The sequence below is a fragment of the Neopelma chrysocephalum genome, unplaced genomic scaffold (genome assembly GCF_003984885.1).
Source record: "Neopelma chrysocephalum unplaced genomic scaffold, ASM398488v2 Primary Assembly neopelma1_23, whole genome shotgun sequence".
Lineage (NCBI taxonomy): Eukaryota > Metazoa > Chordata > Aves > Passeriformes > Pipridae > Neopelma > Neopelma chrysocephalum.
In genome coordinates, this window is record NW_020897691.1 from 29,206,827 (window position 1) to 29,218,062 (window position 11,236).

At 36.7% G+C, this 11,236-nt stretch overlaps 1 protein-coding gene across 1 annotated transcript in view; it reads left to right on the forward strand.

Annotated features, from left to right (window-relative positions):
* The window catches only part of TRDN (triadin), a 111,354-nt gene extending 100,762 nt beyond the window's left edge, over positions 1-10,592 (forward strand). Inside the window, exons 14-15 of the mRNA XM_027683602.1 lie at positions 9,766-9,801; positions 10,489-10,592. Coding sequence (XP_027539403.1) covers positions 9,766-9,801; positions 10,489-10,592 — 140 coding nt within the window. The remainder of the gene's footprint in view (positions 1-9,765; positions 9,802-10,488) is intronic.
* Positions 10,593-11,236: the final 644 nt, after the last annotated feature.

The following is an 11,236-nucleotide window of genomic DNA, read 5'->3' on the forward strand; positions in this document are numbered from 1 at the left end:
GTGTTTTCCATATATGAGAAAATATGTCACACTGCCTTTAGAAACCCTAAACCCTGAAGCTTTATTTCAGCCCTGAGGAAAAAAAAATAAGTAATTTATGGGAATATTTGGCATAATGTCAGAAGGGAAAAAGAGGACTAGGTAGAGAAATATAAACCTCTGAAATAGCTAAAGAGACATCTGCATGTGACTTCTTAGTGCTTACATACCTTTATGACTGGTTCATCACTAAATATCCCTGATCAGGAGAAGGGGCAGATTGAAACAAAAGATCCTTCTTATCATAAATATAATTGAAGATAGTATATTAAATTCGCAGAAAAGGGAATAAGTAGAAGCATTTATTAATTGAAAAATGCACTTTTTATAACATGAAAGACTGGCCCAGCCTCTGACAGAAGAAACTAGCCCCCCAAAAAATGGTAAAACTGTAGGCAGTAACAGAATGGTTAACCCACAGAAAATTTATGGAACCAATCTATTTACACACTGGGCTTTCCAACTCAGTGACAGTCAGACACTATATACATAATCATGCCACTAGTGAAGGCTGAAAGTATCTTACTCTTTTTCTAGATTGACATATTTTCACTTTTGCTCTGTTTTGCCACTGCTTTCTTAGGTAATCTTGGACAATTTTTATTTTCCAATAAGGTGAAAATAGTGGTAGTATATGTGCCAGATATCTCCAGAATTTTTAGATTTTTTGATACCTTCAAATAGAAAGCTTTTCCTGGATACTATCCAATGCCCTGTAGGTACTATGTTCTGCTGAATTCTTGAGGTTTTAGAAAAAGAGCATATTGTTATTATGTATTAAATCTCAAACTTTCTCCCCTTGCCATTTCCATTTGCTCATCCTTTACCTCCACAGTAAATTTTTTGGAAAAGAGGTAATTAAGTAAGACAATCCCAATTTGTATACTATATTCTAGTAGTATTCAATAAATGGCATTAAAGTGTGTATGTGAGTTGAAATTTTCAGCTATCTCCTGGTCAAAACGCAAAATGCTTTGTATTCATCCAGTCAGAAAGAAAAAGAACAGATCATTGCTCTCCTATTTCGTGGTTCTTTGGCTCTTTTCAAAGATCTTACCGTCAAAGTTCAATGAAGAGTTTGAAGTTTCAGGTCACCAACAAAAGAGAATAATAAAACAAAACAAAAGATCCTGTAACAATAAACAAGAGAAACAGGAAATTTGTGAAGAGAAAGGCATTGATACCTAACTTCTACCTAAGTTTCAAGCTTGGAAACCTTATTTGGTAAACTGTGAAGTGAAATAACTTTTAAATTCTTTATCTTATCTTTTTTTGGAGCTTTCACAAGGACTTGGAAGCAGTGCTCTCGGCTTGGCTCACACTCTGATGCTGCCATCTAGGGAGGACACTTGGGTCGCCTGTAATTTGAACAGATCAGTTCTCCATGGCTCCCTGAACTTTGACTTTAATATGTTTCTTCTTCCTTGACTGCACTCTTCTCCACCTCTTTTAACTCTAGATTTCTTGTATTTTGTTATTCACTGGCATCCTAAAACTGCTTTGCAGTGTATACTGATTCTCTGTGATTCTCTCTCTCAGGTCTTGACTTTTTCACTCAGCTCACATACCTTTTAGCTTCCTCCATTTCCCCATTCACCTAAGAAGAACTCTCCTTTCTGATAGTCCTCTCATGTTATGCTCTCTGACATGGCAGGGTAATCTCTCAGGAAGATGCTGCAGTTAGACAAGAAATGTCAAAACTAAGCTTAGAGGCTTAGCTAGTTATCCATAAGGCTTTATGTTAATTGCCCCAGAATAGCATGTCTTTGCCTTCTCACAAGATCACAGCACCTTTGTGAGAAGTCTTTATCAAAATATTTCTCCTGGTGGAAGGAATCTTAATGAATATTACATATGATCTCAAACAGACTTTGCTTTGTACCACTTTGAAGAGCCCTGTATCACAAAAAACCTTGGAATGGCATTGTATCTGAGTATGATTTTCCAGGTTATATTGTCCTAGAATTCTGTGCTTGTACCTTGGAGTGGGATAGCATTGATCATGGAAGAGTCATCAACACAACCATTCTGATTCGTTAATGCATTGTGACAGGCTCTGACATATCCCCCTTCTTTGACTGAAGTATACTGGCTGTTCCTTGCCATCTTGCTGGTATTTGTGATATTAAATGAAGTAAAAAAAAAATAAAAAAAGAAAAAAAGAAAAAACTAAAGTTTCTGTAGCATCTTCAGGGCACCTATGAGGAAAAGATATTTTTTCTAGGTCATTGTTTGAATCCTCTAATTACAAATTTTGCAGAATGCAATAAAGTGAATTGCTGTGAAATATGTTTAACTTCCTCCAAAACTGCTGTGGAGGCTGAATTGGCAACTACATCTATGTTTGTTGCTGTATAGAATGTACACTATCCGACTGATGCCTGCTCAGCTGGTGCTAAGAAAAAAATCTAGGAGCCGTTAGCTGGGGTGAGATAAGAAAGGGTTTAATTGTGCCAAGGCAATAGATGGTAAACGACGCGCGCGCCGGGCTGTGCCCGAGATGTTACATTTATAACAATATCTGGCCAATCCCAAGTGTGTCCTCCCCGTGGCTTTTGCTCTGGTCCACCCCCTGGCCCACCTCCTGGAATTGGGTCGGGGGGGCTTTTTGGGACCCTCTCTTCATCATCCTTCATCATCTTCGGGGTACAGAGAGCAGAGTCACCCAGTTCCTTGACTCTGTCCTGCGGTGTAGGCCAAGATACAAGTGTTCCCCAAACAAGACAGGCTTGCTTTGACTAAGAGACTAAACATTTTCTACTGGATACGGGAATAGGGTTGACATGGGGGGTATGGAATGGGGTGAGAGGATTAAGGAATGTATAAACTAAGGGGTGCTAGGGGAGGAGAGAGAAAGGGGTTTGTTTCTAAAATCTACTTCTATTACCTATAAAACTTGTGAGGCTTACAAAATTAGAAAAATAAAAAAAACATTAGGGGGCTTAAGGCATCAGACTATCGAAAGAAGAATTTCTAGTCTATACCTCTGTTCATGAACACAATATTACAGGATACAGCCAAGAATATTTAAATTACTTAAGTCAATACAAATTTCAACAAAGCTCCCTTGATGTATAGAAGTGTATAAATCTTGTACAAATCAATCTGCTTCTGTACAGTCTGTCAATGTCTGCCTTCTCTTCTGTACAAAGATTGTTCTGTAAAAAACCTCGTTTTTTTCTTTTGTACTATAAAATCAATTACCCTAAAAAAAAATCCTTCCAGTGAAAGACAGTGATTCAAGATACAACCAAAACCTTTCCAAAAAGCACAGTTTTGAAAAAATTCTTCCAATTTGAAGTATTCTTAATAATGCTGACATGAGTTGTGGATAAAAATCCATTTTCTGATAAATTTTAATCCAAGAGAAAATAAAAATAAAAAAAAAAGAGAAAAATAGTGCTATGAGAAATAGCACAATACAACAGGCTAGGTTTTAATCTAGGTTATTAGATGGAACAGTTTGGTTAGCTTGAACACATTATATATAGCATAACAAGGTTTTTTGAGAAACATGGGTCTTAAATCTCCATGAGTCTGTACTGAAGACAGTAAAACCTTTGAAATAATATGAACAAGGTTTCAAAGTGAGTTATTTAATGATTTAGATTAGACATATAAACAGTACATTCTAATGATTTAGCTGAGATAAAAAAAAACCCAAATTGTCATGGTTTCAGAAAGCCCTTGACATTTTTCTTAATGACATAAGGCTCTTCTGTACTACTTTTATTCTAGTATAAAATACAAAAAGTTAAACAGACATTAGAAAAAAAACTTACTCAAATGTAGAAAAATATTTATGAAGATGTGTCTATTTTGATTAGACATATTATTTTGTTTTCTCATAATTAATAATAATAATAATGCAATTTACAATTTTAGATGATCCATTTTAAAGTAAATATTCACCAAAATCTACCCAATAAAATAAAAATAATTAGCTCTGAAGATTATTTTAACTTTTTCAAGTGCTTTTTAAATGTTACAGAAAAGCAATAATCTTTTGCATATGTTGTACCCACAATTGGAAAATACTTACTTGGTTGAGATTCTCTGGGCTTTCAAAGGCAGAAATTCCATTTTTCTTCGGAAAGAAAAGGGAAACTCTTGCAGAAGAGGTCCTGCATAACCTCATCATCCCATTATTAAAGCTCAGACATTCTTGCTCAAAAGCATGCCCCATAAAAAGTGGCAACAATATCCTTCCCAGCACTGGTAACACAATTGGTGCTGCTGTTGATTCATGTTGTCTAGTAGGAATGTTAGTCATAAGGATGGAGAAGGCTAACTCTGCTGACTTAGCTCTCTTTAGTGAAGGTTGTACCACAAGTCAGTGTTCCCCTGGGAATTTAATTCTCTGTCAAATCATATTTGCATCATATTTGCCATTGACCACTGTCCAGTGGATTTCCTGTTGCTGGTCTTGTCTTGTAAATTGGCCTGACCTCTCTTTTTTCTTATGGCATGCATGCTCTGGCTTCACTGCACTGGTATTTTTATCCCTTTGCTCCCCACTGTGTTTTTTAGTGAGGGTAACATATGGCCTCATGCTATTAGCAAACAGTTCTGATGCTTAATTCAACAGAGCCATGAAAAAGGAGCCTATAATCACTACAGGAAGAAATGAGAAACGTTTATGTAGGTCACATGAAAACATTAGGAATTTCAAGCATGGTACTGCTGTTACATAGATTCTGCAGACCTCAAAAATATCTCCATAAGCAATCTTCACAGCTGCCAAATAGTGTTTCAGATTGGGATTTGAAAACAGTAAAGCAGTTTCAGAAAGCAAAGTCAAGCTGGAGAAATTGCCTAGGACTTCTGCTGTATCTCCAATTATCCATGTGCCTCAATAGTCTCTCACTTGCTCAATATGAGAACAAATTGTATTTCATTACTCTGCTGAAAAAAAAAAGGTGCCACTTAAACAGAGCTTTGCAAAAAAATACACTTCATTTTGGCCTAAGCATTCACCTGTAAATTAGAGAGAGCATGTGAGTGTGTATGTGTGTGTGCACGTATATATATTTGTGTGTTAAAAGAAGCAATTCTAAGAACTTGAATACTATTTAGGTTTCTTTGATCTTTCCTGACCTTTCCGTAGTTTGGCTGAATCTAGAGAGAATTATTTCTCATAGAGAAAATAACTGGACCAACAAGGACACAGAAAGGGATTTTTTTCCAAGAGACAGCTGAGGTAAATTTTTAATTGAAATTTAGACTTAGTCTTAAAACTATGAGTTTCCATGACATCCTAAACTAAGCAGAAATATTTCCTTGCATTGTTTTTCCATTCCTCCAGAAGCTTTGTAACCCTAAAGGGGCCTTATTTTGTGAATGTGTTAAATTGTTTAGAATCAAAAGTGCAACTGACCAGTCATTGTCAGTCTCCACTCTAAGCAAAACACAAAGGGGAAAGAAATATCATCCAAAACTGAAACACAACTAGTTATTTTAATATTTAAAACGGTATCCAAATTCCACTGAAATCAACAGCAAAACTTTCATTGAGTTCAGCAGGAAAAGTATTGCAGTCACCAGTAAAACAAAGAACAACTGTAATCCCCTCAAAATTAATAAGGAATGGTCTTTTAAAATTATGCCAGTTACATCTTAAGATGTACAGAGCTGTTGGAAGAAAAACAGAATTAAGTTTTAGTTGGAATGAAATTACTGTGTTCAGTCTGAATTATAGTTTCTCGGGAAAAGCTAAGTAAATGTTTGTTTTGTTCTGGTTTGTATGTATACACATATCTTTGGTGCTCTTTAGTTCTGCCAGGATGAGAATCAGTAGGCAAGAAAAGCTGTTGTAGTATTTCACAAAGTCAGGCAATATCTAGAGTCTCTCTCACAAGAGCTTTTCTCCTGAGATTTCCTGGAAACAGAGTTTTAGATAAATGCAGACAAGCCCTATATAAGTATCTGAACTTAAGAAATCTTCAGTGAACCAAAACATCTCCAAACTTCTGGCATTCAGTCCCACTAGTCAGTGTTTGCTGTATGCATGCCTCTCCACAAGAAGGAATCCGTGTCTGTATTTTGCTGCCCTCCTTACCTCAGTTTCTGAGAGGGGACGGGATGAGCTGACAAGTCCTTTGAGTCAATCTTTCCATAAACACATGAACCATCAGAAGCAATTCAGAGAAGAAACATTTACAGCACCTTCTTCTTCCAGTTCCTGTGCAGCATTCCCATGACACTATGCCCAGTAACTCATGAGCATCCCTAAATTTAGATTCCACTCAGTGCTGGCACAGCAGCAGACCAGTCTCACAAGGCCTGTTTTCAAGTACTGCATTGTTACCATGCTTCTGTTATCTCCTCTCCCACTGTTGTCCAAGAATTAGTTGCTGTTCAATGAGAACAACACAAAGACATTGTCAAAGACGAGTAAAGGCAATTCAGACTGAAACACCTTTTTCTTGGTCTTCGTCGAATCTTACTTGGATTTCCACTGGCCTTGGTCCTTCACCCCTTATTCAAAAATAAATAATTCCATCTTAGGTGTTTCTTTGCTCTAATGGCTGTTTAATTCAGGCACTTCTCAGGAAAACTATTCTATGCTGCTTCTTTCTATTTTTCACCCAGGAAAAAAAAATTACCTGAACTTCCCATTCAGTAGTACATCACTGCTTTAGTTCACACTTCTTGTGATCACTGTAATTCTTATCTTACGTAAAGCTCAACTTCTGCCAGAGAAAAAAAAAAGCCTTGGTTAAGTGAAAAGTCCATTGCTCGCCTGGCTGACTAATTCTGTCGTATACTCTACCAGCTCCATATATCCCTATTTCATTCTTGTAAAGGTATTGCAGGCTTTTGAAGATGAGGTCTTTTTGTACCCGTGTGTCTTACACCTTATCTGTAAAACGTGGTTCAGGACTAGCGCTCCTGCTGTGTGCTGGTTTAAAGCTAAACTGGCAGGAGAAATGAACCCTACTCAAAAGAGATTATAAGTGAGAGTTACAATTTAATAAAAATAATACAATAAATTCAATTATACAGACAAACAATTGGTTTTAAACCACAAAACCCAGATGTATAACCCAGCAGCCTGGGGCAGGAACAGAATGGTGTTCATTGGCCCCCATGCTGAGCCCCATATCGATCTCCCTGAGTCCAAAGTAAAAGGAAAGGAAAACCTGTTGGTGAGAGTGTTGGTCGCAGTGCAGTCAAGGTTCTGGTCCTCCTCTGGATTCGACAACTGGGGCCCAGAATTCCTAAAACCTCAAGATTACATACACTGAGGTTTGAGTGGGAATGCCCAGTACCTCCTCCAGGGTAGGGAGTTCCACAATGGGTGATTGTGATTCATGAGATATTTTTGGAATCCCTGATGGCTTATTAGCAGACATGACCCCTCAGGCTGGGTGTGGAGGTGCTAATGACTCCCCAGAGGGAAGTTATCACACCTGAGTCATTGGTGTGAGGATAGGAACATCCTCATATCTCACAGGCTTCTTAATACCCAGCTTATAACCTGAGGAGTCAGGTGTGCTCTGAGCAGCTGCTGCAAATGGTCTATTGTTAACAGTTCCTGGGAAATTACATAAAGGGTAGAATACACAGTTTGGGTTACACCCACACAGTGATGAACTGGTCCCAGCTGCTCTAACTAGGAGATGGTGGAAAAAAAAATCATTAGTTACATTATCAAGAAACAGGAGCAATAACAATAGATTTTTCAATAGTCAACTGCACTTGAATTCTATATTGTGGTCAATGCTGAATCATTGAAACCACCTTGTGTTGCCTTGTGTAACCCACAGTTTGTGGATATTATGATCCCTCTTTTTGCAGTTGATCCATGGTCATTTGTAGTTCTGTTAGTGCTCTAAGCTAAAAAAATAAGTCCTTTCAATTAACAGATGAGGATCATGTTTTACAGTGCAGAAGACTTGTTAAGTTCCTATTTAATTATTTGCTCTGCCTCTTAATTTAGCTGTGTACATATCTAGAGAAAGCCCACTACATTTACTGCTTCAGAAATTACAAGTTTTGCTGGTGTTAAATATACACTTAATATGCAACATTTTAAATGTGAGCTACTCAAAGTGAGAGGAAATAAATTTATTCAAGAAATGGGATCACTTTGTTAAATCAGCAATAGCTCTCCATAATATCCATTTACCAAGTCCATCACTCTCATTTACATAAACTTCTGTCAGTAGTGTCTGTGAGGGACAGCAATGGAGCTAGATGCAGCTGAGATGTGAATGGAAGCGCTGTGACTGTTTTTCTCAAACTTGACCGAGATTATATATCTTTCAATTAGGCAGTGCAAATTGGAAATAGGGGCCAAATTCCTTTAATACTCTATGTAATCATCCTCCAGAAATTTCATAATGAATACAGATGTCTCTAGGCTGCCTGGACATTTTGAATAATGCAACTTGAGAGTTTGATGGAAGAAAATTTTGTCAGTGGGATTAATTGTTAGAATGACTTAACAATGAAGGCATATAGTCGTCTTTGCTTTAGGTTATTTGCACTAAAAATTCCCACTACTTCCTGTACAGCTTCCATACAAAGCTCCACTTCTCAAAGCTCCATGCCTCAGCTCATGGCTCTCAAGACACATATGGCTCTGAACCTTGCTATGAAACTCGAGGCAGATTTCATGTGGCTTTTCTGGGCCCCAGAAGCATGCAAAACTATACAAATTCAAAAGCAGAAATGGTCTTGGGTTAAAAAGAATCTTGTTTGTTGTAAAGACCTGGGCTTACAAATTGTTCCTGTGCATCACCTAGCATCAGAAGTATAAGAAAGCAAAAAAATCGATCTAACTAAAAAAAAAATGGAAATTAGAGAAGTACCGGTAGCACTTCAGCCTACAGTTACTAGGGTAAAGGCTAATGGAAGAAAGGCAGAAGGAAACACTTTTCTAACAGTAACTGACATAATTGGTATGTTTAACAGTTTGGGTTAATTCAGGCAGAGTAAGCAAAATAAATAAACAAACCACATTTTAGAAATTAGAAGAGATCTACATTACATGTCGAAATGAAACAATGAAAAGTCAGGTTGCACAGGAAAGTGGAGCTGTGGAACAGCTTAGGTGAAATCTGAAGCTGAGAGACTTCCATTTTGAGGAGACATCCAAGGTTCCTAGCACAAGTCTCTGGAACAGCGTGTCAGAAAGAGAGAGAGAGAGAGAGAGAGAGAGAGAGAGACTCCTTGGAACCCTAGAGATAGCCAATAACAAAAATATTCAAATATACAGGAAAACGAAGCTCCAAACAAGTTTGTGGAGGATGAACACAGCTCTAATGCTCTACACATGCCTAAGAATCCGGAGTATCACAAAGCACACTCCTGAAGAATTAAGCACATAAAACACCAGGAGAAACATTCTGTAGAATGCATGTAAGGATTTTCTGTTTCATTTTCTGAAGACAACAACTAGGGAAATGTCTTGAACAAATCTGTTTAAAGTAGAAAGGGCTGTAACACGTCAAGATTATGCTTAACGTTAAATCCTATTGTAAGAAAATCAGAACAAGTGTGGTTTGGGGGGACCCTGAATATTGGTAAATACATTGCCTCCATGATAGGTAAAATAAAAAATTTATGAAACCACCATGGACAGACTGTGGAATTCATGTACTTTATAAAGCCAGCAATTTTTAAATTTTTCAAAATTCAAACTTGCATATATTTATTTTGGTTTAGGAAGATTCTGTACAGATTAATTTTTTCCTTATTTGTATATATTTTTCCATGCAGAAGAAAAGTCTATGGTGGTACCTAGAAAAGTGAAAAGTAAGTTGTTGTTTTTTATTGTATTTCCCTTGTCTTCATGTTAATTTATTGAAGGGATAGGAGTATATTTTCTTCTTGGATCTGAAAAGATTTCCATACCTTAAATATTTTTCAATTAAGGAAAAGACTCTTGCTTCAAGGCTTATGGTTCTTTCTTTTGTAAAATAGTAAAACTTGGTTTCTTATCCACATATGTAACAGTAAAACATCACAAAATTTTAGTATCTCTATGTATAACTACATCAACACACAAAGCCATGCAGCACAACCTGAAGGTAACAAATTTGGCTTTTCATGGATGAGCAATTAAAAGAGCACTTAGATTAGCTACTCTTGTACTCTTGTATTCTTCCCCATCAAAAAAGGAATTCATTTCCCAAAGGAAAAGTAAGAATTACAGCTTCCTCATATCCTCTACTGAACTCTCAATTTTCTAATTGTAAACATTAATGAAATTAGTAATTAAACTGTTGCACCTTGTTGTAAAAAAAAGGAAAAATATTCCCCTTATTTCTACTGTTGTTCAATTAATTGACAAAATAGAGGCAGATGCTTTTAAAAGAACAACTCATGTTCTTTTGTGATGATACTTTAACAGCAACTCTCTGTGAATAACTAAAGTCCTATAATGATAGTTTCAAAGATTCAATTCATAAAAGGTGTTATAAAGATATATTGTATATGCAGGCTTTTCATGGCATTCTACACTTGTTCCCAAGTACCACTTTTTAAGTTTTGCTCCCATTAAGTTAGACTTTACAAAAGGAGCAGAACAGATGCATGGCTATTGAGTCACCACAATAAACTCTTAGTTTCACCATGTTAATGGGCATAACTTCTTGAATTAGTAGTTACCTAAGTAATAATCTGGTGTACATACTTGTTCCAGTTCTATCCTTAGCACCACATTCCCCCTGAGTATTAAGCTGTATTTCTGAGCTGCTGGTAGTAAGTGAGCAGATTATCAAATCTAGAAGGTATTGCAGTTAGTGAAGGAATCCCATCCCAAATGTATACATACACACAAACATACGTGTTTGTGTGTGTGTATCTATGTAAAAATAGTCAGCTGAACTTCTATTTCCTTTTTTAGAGAGAAAAGAGGAAAAGAAGAAGACTGATGAAAAAAGAAATGGGACTGAAACGAAAATGAAAGGTATGAGTTGGAAATGTTTCTCACTGACCTTATTCAGCTTTTACTCACACTCCTGGCTCATTTCCCTTTGTTTTCTGATGTGTTAATCCTATGCTTCTGGCTCTGTACTGTCCTTCTCTTAGTTGCTTAGTCACTGTTTGCATGTTACCACTTCTTCAGTATCTAATGTCTGATGTGTTCAGCATCCAATATTTTCCAAACTTATTTTCTGACAAATAAAATGTCTTGTTTGGTGGCCATCTATGGGCTTTTTAAACAATTTAATAGAGTCTGTATATA